The 17,845-nt window shown below is 45.2% G+C and overlaps 1 protein-coding gene across 1 annotated transcript in view; it reads right to left on the minus strand.

Moving 5' to 3' along the window:
• Positions 1–17,427, minus strand: part of LOC131573015 (FERM domain-containing protein 4A-like) — a 176,617-nt gene extending 159,190 nt beyond the window's left edge. The window contains exon 1 of the mRNA XM_058826575.1: positions 17,219–17,427. Within this exon, the coding sequence (XP_058682558.1) occupies positions 17,219–17,377 (159 nt within the window). The 5' untranslated portion in view covers positions 17,378–17,427. The remainder of the gene's footprint in view (positions 1–17,218) is intronic.
• Positions 17,428–17,845: the final 418 nt, after the last annotated feature.

Consider the following 17,845-nt stretch of genomic DNA (forward strand, 5'->3'; position numbering starts at 1 on the left):
AAGCCTTATATCTTGATGTCCAAGGCTATGAGTTATGTGCACTTAAACCAGCCCTACCACTCAATCTCTGATTTTGAGGGATTTAAAGCCAGGCCTAACTCATGACATGATTGCACATCCTAGAGAAGAAAGGACTTTTGAAGCAACTGGAGCTCAGTGTGACCCCCTTCAGAATGTTTTACCTCACATTTCATCTTCACCCTTGGAAACACATCACCCTTGCCCTGGGAATCAGACTCTTGTGTTCTGCCCAAAACAGGTTCTTCCATGGGAAATGAGCTGAACTGAATAAGTATAATTTCCTTTTGTCACTGGTACCATTGGTATGAGAATGGACACAGACCTTTCCTGGTCAGCAGGCACATTTAATGCTGTCTGCATGACCAGCCCCTGAGCAAAGAGACAACACTGGTAAAGGTGTTGATGAAAGTAGTATCTTGGCAGAGAAAGTACCCATGACAAAATACCCTGCAAATTTATGTTTTGCTTAAAGTCATACTTGGTTGTGAAAAAGCGGGAAAATTCTGAACTATTTATTTCGACTTTCCCTACCAAAAGAATTAAAAGGCTTTAATATGCAATTTTTTTTTAAAAGCTTAAGAAAAACATGTAATATAAATACTGTCACAGTCAATATATTTCAATTTTTTCCAAACATTGGGTTGTGCATTTTAAAATCTGAAATGTCTTTTATCAGGCAGGGCCCTGAAAACAAGTCAAGAAACCCTCAGAAAATGAGAATATAATTTCTTCCATATCCTCTTTCCATGGCATAATCTCAGGAGGGTTAGATGTGTTTTGGGAAGACAGCACTGCTGTAGCTGAGTCTTTCTATTCTTGATTATAAACCATCTTGGCCTCAGGGTGATGCACGGCTTCCCCCCACACCTCCACCACTGACAGCCCAGCATGGGGCAGCTGAGTGACAGAAACTCATATAGGCTGAGCTAAGATCAGTTTTGTTCTGCAGATTTGAGGATTTTGAAATATCTATTATTTTACACATGCTCCCCTGCTCTGGGCACATTATACATTCTTACAGTTGTATAAGAATGTAAAATAATAATAAATTATTATTATTATTTATATAGGAGACAAACTCTCAGCTCCAGAGCTTGTTTTTTCAGCTCAGGTAGAGGATGATGGATCCAACTCCAGGCACTGGCTGTGCTGATGGCTGTCACGACAGGGGTGCCAGCTGCATCATTACGGTACCCTCTGGCAGCACATCAGCAGCTGCAAAAGTGTACAGGATTAGTAATAAATCAAACACATCCTGTGACCATTGTTGCAGGATATGATTAATTTCCCTGTATGCCAATAGCACAGTGAGCCAGCTCCTCAGTTACTATAAAGCTGCCTAATTCTGGACTTCGGGATTTGGCTTGGTGTTTGCTCACTTGAGACTCATAGCCAGTTTGCCCATATCAGCATGTATTATATTGGCTTCTCTGTTCAAGGTCAGATCCTGGTAAAATCTGCAATTTACAGTGAAGGAAGTTTGCCTTGAAGCACTGGACAGAGATTAATGAGAGTTGCTTTGCATTCCAGAAAAACATATATGATTAGTACATCCTGGGGAAAGGGAGCTTGCATGGATCCAAGCAACAAATCTGAAAGTCAGAAGAGACCACAGTGGACAAAACCACTGTATAAATGCATAGACAGAAGTAAATGACACTGGATTTCCAACACCTGTTTCCACAGGCCAGGGAAAAACATTGTGGAATACAGACTCCTCCACTTCTCCTCCTCACCCTGCTGCCTAAAAAGCCCATATAACCCTCTGCCTGTGGAAGCAGCTGACCTGACCCAGCTCTCCATAAACCCCATTGGTATAAATCAGCAATAAACTCACTGTCATAATTCCTATTTATCCCTGCCTAAACATGGACAGAATTCAACCTGTTAATATTTCTGCCTTTGTTCATCCCTCCATCCTATCTGCACATGGACTGCAGGCCTGTAAGGGGAGTGGGGCTGGTGCAGCCTATTGTAGCTGAAACATCCTGGGTGTGTGTGGGGAAGATCCCAATATCCATCTGCAGAATGGCTGAACCAAGTCAAGAGGGAAAGAGCCACTCCTAGAGATTTGTGGAGTGGAAAACCTATTGTTTGGGGTGCAACTCAATTCAAACTGTGTTTTCCTGGTGCTTGGGTTGTAATGACATGGTTATGTCCCTGCTGAATCATTGGCCTTTACAGTGTTTGGATTTCCTGGTGGCTCCATTGTGAAGGGCCCCATTCACTCAGGAGTGTTTACCCAGCTGCAGGAGCTCCTCCAGAGCTGCTGCACTCAGGGGCTGGACACAGCACCATGGATTGTGGGAAAGAGAGAGGCAATGAGCTCAAGAGGAATAAGAAAGCTAAGGAGAAATCATGCTGGAAATGCTGTACTTGCTGTGGGATGGCTGTCTGCCTGAGAGGCCTCATTCCATGGGTGGCAGTGAGCAGGTGCCCTTGCTGGGATCAGTGCACTCAGGGGCTCCACATTACCTTTTTCAGGACAAAATCATGTTGGTGGCCCCAACAAAAGTGCTATTTTTTTGCAATTTTTAGCAATTTAGTAGATTTTAGCAACTGAAAGAAAGGCAGCATTGGTGTTTGGGTTCCAATCCAGTCCTTAGTGAAACTCAGGGAAGGGATGTCAGTTTTTAGAAAATCATCTCAGCTTGTTTGGTGTGCAAGTAAGAGACTGCCCATCAGCTAGGTAAGCTTCTAGCTGAGGACCAGGAGAGAGCATGAGTAGCCTTTCCCTGGGGAGCCTTTTCCTGGGTAAGAAGATGAAAATGCTACCCTAACCTTAACCTTAACTCTAACCCAACCCTAACCCTGACCCTAGCTCTAACCTTACACTCACCTACCCTGTCTGTTCACACAAAACACAGAGCACAGTGTGTCCCCAGGCTCTTCCAGCCCCTGTTATTCACATAAACATTTAAGGCAGAATGTGTGCAGGAGTCTTGCATGGTCTGGGGCCTTGCAGGGAGGTGCAGTGCTCATGTGCTGCCTCCCACGAGTGGCAGGACAGCACCCCAGACACTGAGTCGCCTCTGCTCCGACACCCACACGTGGAGACTGAGCGGAGCCTTTTCACCCTCATTGCAGAATGTGTGGAAAAGGACCTTAATGAGGAGAAGGAATCCAAATATTTTAAGCACATCTGCTTGGATCTGTGGGATGGAATATGGGGAAATTCCACAGGACTGGATTTCTTCTAGTTCACTTTGCTGTATGCAATCCCACTGCTGCCAAAAGGTGACAAAATTCACATCTTGATGCTGGGTTTGTCTCAGACATCTACAGAGAGAGAAACACCACCACTGTACAGTAACTGCTCTCTCTAAAAAGAGAGCAAGGGAGAGGAGCAGCAATAATAATAAAAAAGGGCAAAGATACTCTCAGCCTCTAAGGCTTATAAAAAGCAGCTTAGCCTTCAATAAGCAATTCTTTGAAAAGAAATTAATGGAAAAGGTTACAAGCCTGCTCTTGAGCAGAGCCTGTCACACTGCTCTTTCACATGGTTTCTACAAATGGAACAAGTTCGTGGCATTTCTTTTCATTTCAGATGCCCTGAAAGGCTGCATTACTCACTGGACCCTGCATTTTTCCCTTCCCGGTTTGCACAATGCACTGAGGAATTCCTGGTGGGTGATGCAGTGGGAGATGCACGCTGAGCCCAACCTGCATGCCCTGCACAGCCAACAAAACAGCACCCACTGCTGCCTCTGATGGGACACAAGGAACCCTGTCCATCCAACCCCTGCTTTGTAAAAAAGAAACTACAAAAGGAAGAAAAATATCAGGAGCTGCTGGAATAGCACTGTCCCTCCACCCACAGGAGATGGTCATGGATGTGGTGCAGTTGGGAAATGGGGTGGGAAACGGACCCTGAGCTTTGTAAACATAGGGTTGCCCTTCTCATGCAGCCAGGCTCTGTCACTAGGTGGTACTGTGCATCACAGCTTCGTGCCTTCTCCTAATTCCTCACTCCTCTGTCCATTCCCTGGGTTAGATATTTTACTGGTAAATATCGTGTTTTGAGAAAGGGGAACTTGTTCAAGTCCTCTCGCTGCTCCTCACTTCACACATTTTATTGTTGAGTACAATTAAAGACTCTGATTCAGCAGATACTTGGGGTTGGTGCCTGACTTGAGTTTCTGCTGTCAAACAGCACCTGTTTAAGGCTGCCTCATGAAGCCATTTAGTGGTGGGTTATGACACCTTTCAGGTGCAGATGCTCAGGCTCATGAAAGGGAAGGAAAACTCAAGAAACAAGGAATGATTCTAAGACAACAGGGAAAGATATAAGATCTTTGTTTTTTCACTTTTTTTTTTTGGTAACAAAACCCCTTATTAGTCTTATCACTGCCTGGAAAACAACAGTTGAGAGATTTGTTGGATTTTCACTGTGCTCCTTCAGGTTCCTGGCAAAAATCCAAGTTCAAGGGATTTGAAAGAACCTGAAAAAGAGGATACTTCTTGCTTGTGCAAGAAAGTCTGAGCAGCCCAGCACAGCAGAACTACATAACACGCCTACCCTTGCTTCCACACCAGGTCCTGCTGTACATGCTAGTTAATCCAGCTCTGCCTCCTGACTTATGGTCTGTGCCCTGCTCAGCAGCTTTGCTCCTATCAGCCCATGGTGTGGAAGCTGTCCCTTGCATTTGCAAAATGAAAGCCCATGACTGGACTGACTGCATGAATTTGGTACTAAATGATGGTGCTCTATCTCATTAAGAGAACTGTTCATTATGCACTTTTACAGCTTGGCAGAGCAGAGGTCTCTTGTCAAGTGCACTTTTATAAACTGGGATTGTCCTGAAGCAATTCCGAACAATGGAGGAGGAAACACAGACACACAGGCATCAAAGGTCTTGCAAGATCCCAAGATGCTGCAGTGTCCTTGGCAAAGCTGGCTGCAGAGCCCAGTGTCCTTGTCTCAGGCCAGGACAATGGATCCAAGGCAAATTTCTCCTTTTAAATTGACATCGCTATTCATGTCTTTCCTTCAAAAATGAAGCAGCTTATTCAGTACTTCCCAGCATTCAGCTACCCCCAAAAGCCTCCCCAGTCCAGAACAGCATCAGAACAACTGCTGATTTGAGATCTAGCTTTGTCCCAATCTGACTCCAGATTCCACATGGCTCTTACAGTACTAATTTAAAACTCCCTTTATTTTTATAGCTACGAAAACTGTCAAATGTTAGTGATTCTGCAGATTTCCAAAACTGCCAAACGACCCAGCAAAATCCTTTTGGAGTATTTTTTCTGAGTGTGTTTCATTTTGCATGAAGACTTTCAGGGTATTTTGAAATAAAAGGATGAGCATATTGATGGGTGATCAAAATGAGGTCAGTGATGACTACATAGGAGACTTCTTCAAATAGCTGGTCCCATGCTCCACAGCTGCTGCACTACAGTGCTCAATCACTCAGCTGTTCTCACTCCTGGGATGCACCATGGACTCCTGAAGCAGCACTTGGCATCCTGAGTGGCATTTGGGTTTTTCCTCAGAGGAGGTTAGGAGCAGTGTCACCTGCAAGCACTTTAATTTGCTTATGAACAGGAGATAAGGGTGCAACTCCTGGCAAAAACAGGCAGAGCAAAAAATACTGGAGTGCAAGAGGACAAACAGCAGATGGAAGGAAAGCAGGTCTGCATGAATCTGTAAGAGGGCAGACTGCGGTATTTCAAGGGCATTGCAGCTCTCCAAGGCTGCAGGCTTGTCATCATTTTGGGTTTGTCACCCTGCCCCAGTCTCATACCTGCTACTCAAACAGCACCCTGGCTGAGAATGAAAAAGGAAAGCACATCCCACAAAAAGATGCATGTGAGTAGAAAGATTTGGAGAAGACCTCTCCTTTGAAAAAAACTCTGGAGAAAATCCCAAGAGGCCATCCAGATATACTCATCCCTAAAACACAACAAACTTGTGAGACATGGGAGCAAATGTCCCACTGAGAAAACTTATGACTACTCTGTATTAATATCAATTAATCTCTGGAGACCTGCAAGGTGTCCTGAGCCCTGTTAGAGGAGATGGGGACTCTTGAATGAATTCCAGGATAACGAGATCCACTGAGAGTTGGGTTAGCGAAATTAAAAGGGATGCGGTAAACCAGCATTATCAGCTTTGACAGAAATTAGCTCTTCCCACCCTTGAGCATTCACAAACCATTTCAACACCATGTATTCCCTGCTGCACTTCCCTTGGCCAGGTTTCATTTAATTCCAACCCTCCCAAGTCTGATGCAAGAGGGAGGGGAAGCCGTAATAGCTATCATGTCTTTCCCATCCACAGCTAATGGTTAAGACATTATCCACGTATATTAAAAAATGAGAGACAGTGGCCTAGGCTGAAAGTGAAGTGGGTAGATGATGGTCCTGGGGAACCCTAGACTTCTGCAGGGCAAATGGATTCATCTTTCCTGGTCACCCCCAGCTATTGTTAGGAAAGACTTTATGTATGAACTTTTTGCTTTATATATGAACCGTAAGATGAGATGAATCAGAGGAATCAGTCTGTGCTTGTTAAACCATCCGTGGGTAAGTATGTGATTAGTTTTGCTGTTATACATTCTCCCACTCGGGATGGCAGTGGATTATTTCTTGGAGCCAGTGTTGATCACCAGCACCCAACAGAGGGCCAAGGCTTAATTCCTTCTGGCTGGTTTTGTGTTCACAGGGAGATCATCCTCGTGGCTTATCCTTGCAATGCGACTCCTTGGCAAAGCCAAGGGCAGCACTTGAACCCGGGGCTTTCACTTCAAGAGCACCCAGCCAACCCCTTATGACCTGTGGATGTGAGCCAGTGCAAGGACATCATCTCCAGGCTGGGCTGACTTGAAGCCTTTTGCTGAGGCTGGGTAATGAAGGCCACAGATGGGAAGGACCTTGGTGAGGATGTCCCTGCACAAAGGGCTCCTCACCCACGCCAGGACATCCAGGCAGCATGCTGCACGATAACATAAAGGAAAAGCCCCGGGTGCAGCCCCCTCCCAGGTTTCACAGATGATGGCTGTTTATACTGGCTCTTTCACAGGAATTTGGGATCTCAGTTCTGTGCTATATTTAGGCTGCAAAACTACTGATATTTTTTTGGTCATTGGCCTTTGACACACAAGTGTATTTTCTGAGAGGAAAAAATTTAGCTCTTGTCTAAGTGGTGGGAAAATACAACCCCCAGAAATGTTAAATTTTCTAAAACTGGAGCCAGGAGTTAGGAGCTGACAAGGGGAGTTTACATTATAAATACAGTCTGTTGGCTGAGCCAAATGTTTAAGGCAGCCTGGTGTTGGAGACCCAGGGTCTGGGCTAGCAGGACTCAGCTGGCTCCTGACACTTAGGACATCCTGATTATTTACATTTCAGCTTTTACCATAAGAGGAAGGAGAGCTGTTAAGAGCTCATTATCATGGGATGAAGGGGGAAGAAGTTGAAACTGGGACACGATCTGTTACTGAAACATGTCTGCAAAGCAACAACTTGTGTTTAGGAAAAAAGAAGACAAAAATTTCCACTTCCAGATTCCTGGTCTGAGTGTGTTGTATGACTGGGATCCAAGGGAAAAGGATTTCTGTGAAAATGGCTTGAATGAAAGAATCCCTTTGTAGGAGGTTATGACTGATAAATTACAAGAATGTTTGTGATATGATATAATAGTGGCAATTAAAAGACAGTTCAGATGATGAATGCCTGAGAATATGCAATGCAGTGAACTTCCCAGAACCTCTCTTTTCTGAGATGAACACTGGCTCTATTCTCACTTTAATTAGAAATTACCCAACTCCTGTGCTGCTTATTCCCCTTCCTACTTTACTACCTCCTTATCCCAGTGGCTGCTCTGATATGATTTGTCTGGCACAAACGGTTCCTCATTTGCAGTCTGGTTTTGAAAAAGCCCTGATTGATCACCTGAGGTTTTGCAAAGCCCAGCTCAGACTGTAGCCCTGACAACACTCAAAGTTGTTTCAGCTGTGGCTGTGCATGTGAGGACCTCAATGACTACAGGCTACTGTGGCTGTGGGGCTCTAAAAAATATTAAAAAACCCCTTTTTTTAAAAAAAAAGAAAAAGAAAATGTCAACCCAAGTACAGCAACTTACAGTAACATAAAGATTCCCAGCCCTCAATCAGGCTCTCCTCATCATGAGCTTTATTGGCATGGAAGTGACTGTACAAATGTGTTAAGCCCCTGAACACAGAGGGGTTAAGATCAAGCCTCATGGAAGCGGAGCAAAGCAGGTTTGCAGTGACTGTAAAACCCACATTCCTGCCCTCCTGGAGCTTTATGAGGGCCCCTCAAGTCCCAGTGTTCAGCAGCTCCAGCAGCACAGTGACCGGTGAAGTTGGTGAGTAACTGCACACAATGGGGCTTGCAAGTTGTGCAATGCTGCAGACAGGGGGTGACTCCTGCCAGGTGCTGGACAGACATTAATCCCCACTGGGGGGTAGATGGAAGTTCAGAGATGGAGGAATTTGACCTTGGATAACTTTTTGTAGTTGAGACTTAGCACTGGCTGCCATGCAGAGCTCTTCTCCAGAAGCAGGGGATAGGACTGGCCCGAAATGACGCTTTTGTCAGCTGTTTTGGAGTCTCAGAGGACTCACATGGTTCAAAAAAGACGCCTCCTGAACTGAAAGGAGAGAAAGGGTTTGAAATCCCATAACAATTTCCCTCCAGCTTGGGCTCATAAGCTTCCAATTTAGGAAAACAACAACCGTCCTCTGCTGTGAGCTCACTTGAACACATGCAGTGCATAAGAGATTTAAATGAAGAGTCTTACAGATGAATCAAAAGGAGTGGACACTAGAAATTTAAACTTTATATTTAAACTTAAGAAGTAATTAATGCACAAATGTTGCCTGTAGCCACTTGCACGTGTCAAAGGTGCACGGGTTTATCGTCCTCAATCCAACCTGGGAGGGACAGAGGGAAAAAAGAAGAGGCAAGCCATCCCTCAACTTCAATGCCTTCTGGTACTTGGATGGCATTCAGAGTCTTTGTTCTGTTCTTTTTTGCTACTACAAAAGAGTCATCTTTGGAGTGCCTAATTTGGCTAGTTTTTTCCCCAAAACTCCCATGGCCAAAACCTCCTTTTCTCTCTTAACAATTGGATGCTGTTGGTTGGGTGTGGAGAGAGTTTCTGCAAGAGCACAGATGATTCATGGCAGCATCTTGGATGCAAACACAGACAGGGCAGGACTGGCTCAGTGGCACCAGTCAGCTCCACCTTTGCTCCAGGAGAACATCTGAAGGAAATGGCATCCATTGCACAAGGACTTTGGTGGGGCCTCAAAAGCCATGTTGCAAACAGTGAAGGAAAAAGCCTTTTTTCTCCGTGATCATCTTCTCTTATGCAAGAGAAGAAACACGTGGACGCCTGATGGGACCGGACCTGTTCTGGGACTACTCTGAGTTGTATATTCAAGATGGATTTCTCTTTGAGGGAGAAGGGATTGAACCAAACAAAAATGCTGCAGGCAAAACTCCCTGCTGTTTTCAATTACTTTAGAGGATTGAAGTGTACACAAATGTCTCCCTGGGGAAGCCAAGCTCTTTACCAAAAGCAGGTTCCTGGCATCCTGTCCCAGTACAGAGCATGTTGTGTTAACTCCAGCAACTAAAGCTTGATGACTCAAGCAGGACTGCTGGGCACTGTCCTGATGGTTGCTGACCTTCCTGCAGGCTTCCAGAATCCTCCACTCTGGCCTTGGATGACGTGTATTTAATCACAACAACATGACTGAGCTCTAGGTCACAGGACTGTGGGTGTTTAATACTTAAGCATGCAGTTGGGTTTAGCAGTTTCAGCTCTTTCTGGTCTCCACACAAAGGGCTTGGCACCTCTAGAGAATGATTTGCACAAGACACCTATCTTGGAATGAATCAGCATGGATGAATTGCCTAATTATTGATAACAAAAGGAGCACAAAATGCATCCCATCTCATGATTCTAGACACTGAGCAGAAAATAGCTAAGCCTAGGAAGAAGCAGTTCAGACCTGGCTTCTGCAAACAAAAGGGGATAAAAAAATATTTCCCTTGCTTTGCTGTAATACACACTTCTGTGATAAGCAGGGTGAACTGCTGGAGGTTGTCTCAGATGAGTCTCAGTTTGTATCCCTGTGGAGAGCACAGTTTTTATCCCTTGCAGACTAAAGCAAAGATGGTGCAGGAACACCCAAGTCATTGGTGATGGACTTCAAGAGAGCTTGGCTTTGGGACAGACTCAAATCCACCCTAGGTACAATTGAGCATTGCTTGTGTCTGCTTAAGCTGCTTGTGGCCTCTGTAAGCTGCACTGGCAATCCAAACTCATTTATTAGCGGGCTGGATTTAACACCCTGAAAAATTTCCTGTTCCAAATGGGGGCAGCCAGACTCCTCTCTCCTGCACAGACTGGAACTGGAGGTTGAGTGTTTCCCACAAGGAGACAGGTTGGAAGAATTCACAGGGGAGCAATCCAACACCAAGTACACCTCTTCTTTTAAGAGGCTGCTGTATTTATTTAACAAAAACAAATCTCTGTCTTGAGACTTGACCACTCAGTCTCCTCCTACCATTCCTAAAAATTCATGTAAAGACAAATAGGGGGGTCAATGTTGGTTGAAGGTCCCCCTCATTTTCTAGCAGCACTGGAGGAGCTGCAGGCCTTGGAAGACACCCAAATGTTGTTTTTGCTGATAATTAGTGAGCACAAGCCCCAGCCTGCTGCAGCTCCATGTTGGCTTTAACAGGAAGGTAGCACAGCAATACCTGGGGTTGATTTAATGGTTCAGGTTCAGCCATTGCCCAGCACCCTTCTGGAGCTTTTCTCTGCCCTCCAGGAAAGCCCTGAGCCTCTTGTCCTGCCCCACAGCTGCCTTGGGACAGTGGAAGGAGAGATTCCCACAAGCTATTGAGGGGAGTAGGTGTTTGTTCAGGAGGCAAAAGGGTTATTGCCCCTCCACTGACCTCACTGCTCTGAGGGGTTATGGTGGCGCTGGTGGCAGTGCCACAGATCCTACCAGATTGTCCCAGCCCTTCCCAGTCCCACAAAGGCAGGGGAAGTCTGTATCAAATGCTGAAGGCAAATTTACAGTGTGCTATAAAAATATCTGGGGGTGGGAACTTAGTGAACACTTCTTGTGCTTCATCCATAGATAACTTGAATGGAAATGGCTTGAGGTTTCCCCACAAGCTCTTTTAAAAAAAATAAATTCTGTCTGTTGGATATGATTTCTGGCAAAAATGAATTTTTAGCTTTTGCATTTTCTCTCCCCTCCTCTCACTGTCTAACCCTCTTTGCTTCTGCTTGTAATGAACATGGGGTGAGAAACTGTTCAAGCCCCAAGTTCCTGAGCTGCCTTTGGAAACATGTGAGACTCATTTGGCCTTTCTGCAGTGGACAGCTATTTTTCCCTCTCTTTTTTTTTGGTGTGATTTTTGTTAGTTTGGGTGTTTTTGTTGTGCTTTAGGTTTTTTTTTTTTTTTTGTTTTGTTTCGTTTTTTTCCAAGAGAAGCAGCTCAAATTTCATAGATGCTTAAATATGTAGCAATAAAGTTTGAGGAGTCTCTAGGGCATCTCCAGAGACTGTGGACTGGATCAGCACAGAGTGCTGGGGAAAGCAAGTCACAGTTGCTTCCCCACAAAACTGGGAATAAGGCAGACTGCGAGCCTAGGGCCTGAAGCCTCCTGAACCCCAGCTGCACCAGGGCATGGCAATGTTCTGAGAACAGAGCAGTGGCCAGCAAAGAGCCCTTCGAGCTCAGCTCCATGGGGCACCAGCGCCCACCTCCACCACTGTCCTTATGAGCAGAAAGTCAGCAGCCCCACTGAAAACCCCTCTGCCCTGCACCAGAAGAGAAAGGATCTGGGTTTGCTGTATTTAAGGGAGTCAGAAACAGCTCCAGCTAGAACCTGAGACCTGAGCAAGGTCCCATGCTCTCTAGTTTAGTTAGTTAACAAAAGTGAGTTTTCTTGGCTCTTTTCTCCTGCCCACCCAACAATCCCACATGCCTAATCCCCCATTTCCTCAGCCTTCATCGTGCTGGAGCTGACTAGATTAATGGGAAATGTTAATATGTCAGGCCTGGAAGGAAAGCAAAGAGCTGGTTGTGTTTGAATTCCACATTAATCTACTTGGTGATGAAGCTATAAATCAAAACCTGGAAATTTTGCCAATCTGAGATGATGTGTTTAACATTTCAGCCCTTTCCTTCCTCTCTCTTGCCCAGCATTGCTTTGCACAGCCTTTTACAGCAGCAGGGCAGGCGTGCAAAATTCTGCTTTTGCTCCTGAATCTTTAATTAGATTAAACATAATTAGATGTCTTCAAGACAAGCAGGGTGAAGAATGATGCTGAAACAAGAATGGAATTTCCAAACTGTTCCGTTCTGAGGAGGAAGACCTTGTTTCCTCATACGGTACATGGGGTTGTGGGGATGTCTCAAATCCCACCATGAAGTGGAAACAGTCTGTCCCTTTTCTGATGCCAGCAGGGTGCCAGAAAAATGAGGGAATTCCACCAGAGGAATGAGGGAGAAACCCCAAAACCCTCCAGGTCAACTTCCCAGTGCCCATAACAGCTGGGGAAAAAGCCATCAGCACCCCATGGCCAGCAGTGTGAATTCTGTGGGAAACACACCTGAGGTGCATTCTCCTCAGGGGAAATTATAGGATCTGGCGAGTAGAATCACAAGATGGTTTGGGTTGGAAGGAAGCTCAAAGATCCTCTAGTTCCACCCCCCTGCCATGGGCAGGGACACCTCCCACCAGACCAGGTTGCTCTAAGTCCCATCCAGCCTGGCTTCAAACACTTCCAGGGATGGGGCATCCACAACTTCTCTGGGCAACCTGTGCCACTGCCTCACTGCCCTACAACATCTTCTTCCTAATAGCCAAAATGAAACTTCTTGCTAAAGTATAGAATATTCCATGAATTTGCATATGTGCCAGCACAACAAAAGCTCGTTCCTCTCCCTCATTTTAGATTAGCAACCAGCCCCAAAATTCTACATCCAACCTCCTTCCTTAATTCCATTGCCTGTAACTGGACATGTGGGAAGCAATGAGGTACTGCTGACAATTCTGCACCCGTGCCCATAACCTGAATGAGGAATTTCATCTGATTCTGCCTCAGTTTCTATAGCAGTAAAATTATTTAACTGTCTTTCCAAGTACTTGGTGGATAAGAAACACTGTGTAAAAACTACACAGCACTACTGTCTAGAGAGAATGAGGAATTAAATATCTGTGAGTGGCATCCTTGAGAGACAGCTCTGCATCCAATGGTCTGCCTCTGACGTGGTAGGAGCAGTTGGTGGAGACACATAAACGCATTTTTACTGTAGATGTAGGTCCTGCACTGCCTAATGTTCTTTGACATTGCACAGGCATAGCTGGGAAACTAAAACATTTGTTGATGGATTTGGAGATTAAATAAATAGTGAATTATCTTCAGGATGTTAAAATGCAGAACTGACTGCCTATCCCATAATAATAAGCCAGCCCTCCCCCAGTACTTCTTGAAATGTGAGTATTTCTGCAAAAGCAGGCACTGTGTTAGTTCACAGGGCCATTTGTTTAGTAGGTCAGAGCAGTCAGACATCTGGGCATTGGTAAAAATACATCCGACAGCTCAGTGACATCTTGCACAACTGCCTGTCTGAGAGCCTCGACTGGAAGTTTATTATTTGTTCATCTCCTTTTTCAAAAGAGTTCCAATCATGCAGTCAGAAAACCACATGGTGGATCACAAAACACAATTAAAATACAGCATTCCTTACAATTAAAATATAGCAAGTGGTGCATATTAGCCCCACTGAAAACAGATCAAGGCAAGCGGTTTGTTTCAGACTGGGCAGACAAATGTGTCCCTGGGAATCACAGCAGACTTGGGGGAAGATTTATCTGCTGGGGGAGAAATGCAGTCTGAGACAGATGATGGTACCCCTCAGGGTACCAAAAGCCTCTAGCTCTCCATACTGCTCAGATGGCCCGAGTACCAAAGCACTGCTTACAGACAGTGAAAAATAGAGTCACACAGCATCCCTGACAAAATCCCAGTCTGGAGACCAAGAATGAAGGAACAATTTTTTGATTGTTTTAACCTATTTTATAACAACTGCTGCTCAGAGTGCAGCTTGAGCAAGTCCAGACTGCCAATTGCTGTGTCAGATTGTATGTGAAGACTGAAGTGTTTCAGATACCACTCTAACCACTGCAGCCAGCATTACCCCAAAACTGCTATTTCATCTATCTCTGCTAAAGCATTGGTGCTGATTTTCTGAGAGCAAAGAAAGTAAAATCCCTCATAATAAATAAGGGAATTACACTGATTATGTTGATGCCTGGAGCTTGTTTTGTTTTCAAGAAGCCATTGCCTGTAATATTGGCAGTAAATCTGTACCCTCTGTACAGTGTTGTCTTAGTTTTTATATATTTTGTAGATGGGACAGTAGAAGGGAACTGGCAAGTTTTGGAATGTTTGTGTGGTGTAGACAATAGACTAGGAAAAGGATATAAAGAAATTATCTAAGTCAGAGCCATACCCAAGCAGCCACAATCCTGGCTGGTGGAGGAACTGAGTTGTCCCAGTGCTGTGTGCCCAGCAGCATGGGTCCTGCTCAGCCAGAACCTGGCGGTGTGCTACATTGCTCTGCTACCCCCAACTCTGTCTCAGCAAAAGGCATCAGGAGCAGAGATGCACTGAGATGTGATAACTCAAAGGAAAACACAAAACATACTTCTCAGAGTATGAGAAAGCATGGCTTCATTTTACAAAGTTGACTAATGTTTCTTGTTAATGTTTCTTTTCAGGGTTTTTCTGGTTCTGGTACCAGGCAGAAATTCTACACTGCTCTGCTTTGCTCTCAAGGTGCAGTAACAACAGGGGTTAATATATAGTAACAACAAAAACTAGCATAGTCAAGAGCTTATTTGCTCATCTAAATAATCAGCAATGGAAGAAGTTTCTGTCTCTGGGAAGTGATTAAACTGTCAGGCTTTCTGTCCAAGCAATACTCTACTAAAATACCCTGCCAGCATTTAAATTGAACAATGCTGGCTACTGGAGGAAATGCATTTAGGATTAATATACATAAGTGTAGAGTTAGCTATCAGCTCATGCTGGCTGCTAATAACACTGCTGCTGCTGGAACTCCGCAGTGATGAGCTATGAGATGCCTTTTCCAACAAACCTCCACCCAGCAGCAATTCCCCTGGTACCTGACCCAGCATTTCAGATCCTCTCCAAAGAACTGCAAGCTCATGGGCATTGACAAATAAAGTGATGTGGTTTTACTGAGCTTTTGCAGATGTTCACAGATTCTGAGAAACAAACAACTATTCAAGTCCATGCTGACCTGTGAGCATCTTTCAGGCTGCATTAATACTTTTTTTGGGGGGGAAGAGAGGCACCTTTCCTGGTCCTTCTTCATTGGTGATTCTGGCAAAGGGGAATAATATGCCAGGATCATGATATAATGCCATGGGGGATGGCTCAAGGCATGTGCATTTGCAGATGTGCTCAATGCTCACAGCAAGATAAATCTGCTGAAAGAACACCAGTCCTGGGAGTCTTCACAGGCAGTGGCATCCCCTGATGTGTGGTGCATAGGCTGGGATACATGATCAGTAATCAGAATCTGGACATATCTGAAAATCATCTCCTCAGGTTTTTTTACATAGGTAGAGGGTAAAACTGAGGTTCAGCACTGAGCCCTCTTGCTTCCCCCTCCCCTTTCCCAGGCCCATGTCAGCTGAACTGCTTCAGGTTCAAGTTCTTAAGACAAGCTTCAGAGAGAGGGTGGGGGAGCCCCACACCATAGGCAGCCTCTGCACAGACTGACCTCTGAGTTCACCTCAGCCAAGAGTCAGCAGAGCCCAGGGAGGGCAGCGTGGCTCACTTGTGGCCATCTCAGTGGTATATCTCAGGGGGGTTTCAAAGCCAAGCCCTGGCGAATGGGTTTGTGTTACTGGCTGCCAGTGTCTTCTGGAACAAACAAATACTTAAAATAAAAATGCTGCCCATGCTTGCTGAACTCCAAAGACCATAAAATCTATTCCTGAAGTCTGCTGAAACCAGAGGATGATTTGAAGCTGGTTCAAAGTTTGCTGAAATTACTAAGAGCCCTGCCCCAGTCTCCCACTAACCAATACACACAATTTCTACAGGCTTTTAATCTGTTGCCTTCTGTATGACTTGGCTTCGCACATGGAGACTTCCAAAGCACAGGAAAAGCAAAATACCAAGTAAATGGGAGTAGCAGAAAATCCATTTTCCAAATGCAAATACCAATCAGTCACTCCAGTGTCCAGCATTAGACAAATCTGTGGAGATGATAAATATTGTAACGGGCTTGTCCCCACAGCAGGATAAATGTCTAGCCTCAGTTGTCTAAGACTGATTTAAAAAGCAGACAAGCTGGTGGGTTTACACTGCATCCTGGACTCACCTTTGGACAGGAATGAGTTGCTTTTCAAAGTGACATTCAGTACTAGATCATTCTGTGATGTTCAGTTTGCTTAACACAGTTTAATCAGCCTCAGAAACACACACAGTTTCTTACAGCTGTGTCACTATACCTCAAGCTGTAAGCAGTTAGTGTAACTCTAGAGAAGCCAGTTGTCCAAGCCCCAAAGCTCTCTATACCACATAAACCATACATCAAGCAAACCAGAAATTTTCAGCAATCAGAAGCCTGGGACTTTGCAAAATGAAGCAGTCAGAAGGCATTGCACAAGTCACTTAGGGATAATTAGTGCTACTACAGTTGAAAACCCTCTGCAAATGCCCATTTTCCACAGATTAGGTGCCTTTAGGCATCCTTTCCTCTGGGTAAATTATAAATTATCCCTGTGCTGTAGGGACAGCCTGAGGATGCAGAAAAGCTAAGGTTGTACTTATGAGTTTAAAGCTCAAGGGGATATAGCAGATTGAACCTTAATTTGCTTTCACTTATTCCCCCCCCCCCACCCCTCTGTGGAAGTAAGAGTTTGGACCTGTGTTCCACCATGGGAGACCCTATCCCTATCCCTATCCCTATCCTTCAAACCAAAAAGTTTCTCCTGCCACACCTCCCCTGCCCACAGCATCCCCTCTGTCCCACCGCTTGTGTCGGACCCAAAGTGGTTGGTAGGAACAGGACAGGACCCTGTGAGACTCCCAGGGGGTCTCCCCCCTGCAGCCTTGGGCTTTGAGGGTCTGGCCTGGTGTTTTGTTTACCCTACCTGATAAACGTCTCTGGAAATGCACCATGGCTTCAGCATGAGCTGCAGGACCCTCAGGTTCCCAAAGCGGCAAGTCCTCAGAGCCCGGGATGTCAGGCTCCACACCAGGCTGTCCCAGCTGTAGAGCAGATCCTCAAAGCCAAAGAGCACAGCAGCCATGCCAGCTCCCTGTGTGAATCACCCCAGATTCCCTGCTCCGAGGCAACCAGCTAATCCCAAGGCGCCTTATGAACTGCAAGGTTAAAGAGTCACTGAAATTTCCATCAAAGAAGGAGAATGAAAAGGAAAAAAAAAATCAAACCACCAAACCACCAAACCAAAACGGACAACAAAAACCAGCAGCCAAAATAAACTGTTTGGGGATGTGCCTTTCTCCCTTTGCATACGCCCTTCAGGATGTGGTTTCTCCCTCTGTGTATCTTCTCAGAGCGAGTCCTTCAAGGATGAGCAAGGAAGAGGTAAAAATACCTCTCCTGACTTAGGAAGGCATTTGCACATCCCTTGCAAAGGACTTCTTGGTAACACTGCATCACTTCCCAGCTCTCCGCTGCAGACCCAAGAAGCAAACTCGGATCCAAAGTCATCACTTTGCATGCTCAGTCCTGGGACTCCATCCAGAGGGAAGAA

Source organism: Poecile atricapillus, chromosome Z, assembly GCF_030490865.1.
Source record: "Poecile atricapillus isolate bPoeAtr1 chromosome Z, bPoeAtr1.hap1, whole genome shotgun sequence".
NCBI classification, from domain to species: Eukaryota; Metazoa; Chordata; class Aves; order Passeriformes; family Paridae; genus Poecile; species Poecile atricapillus.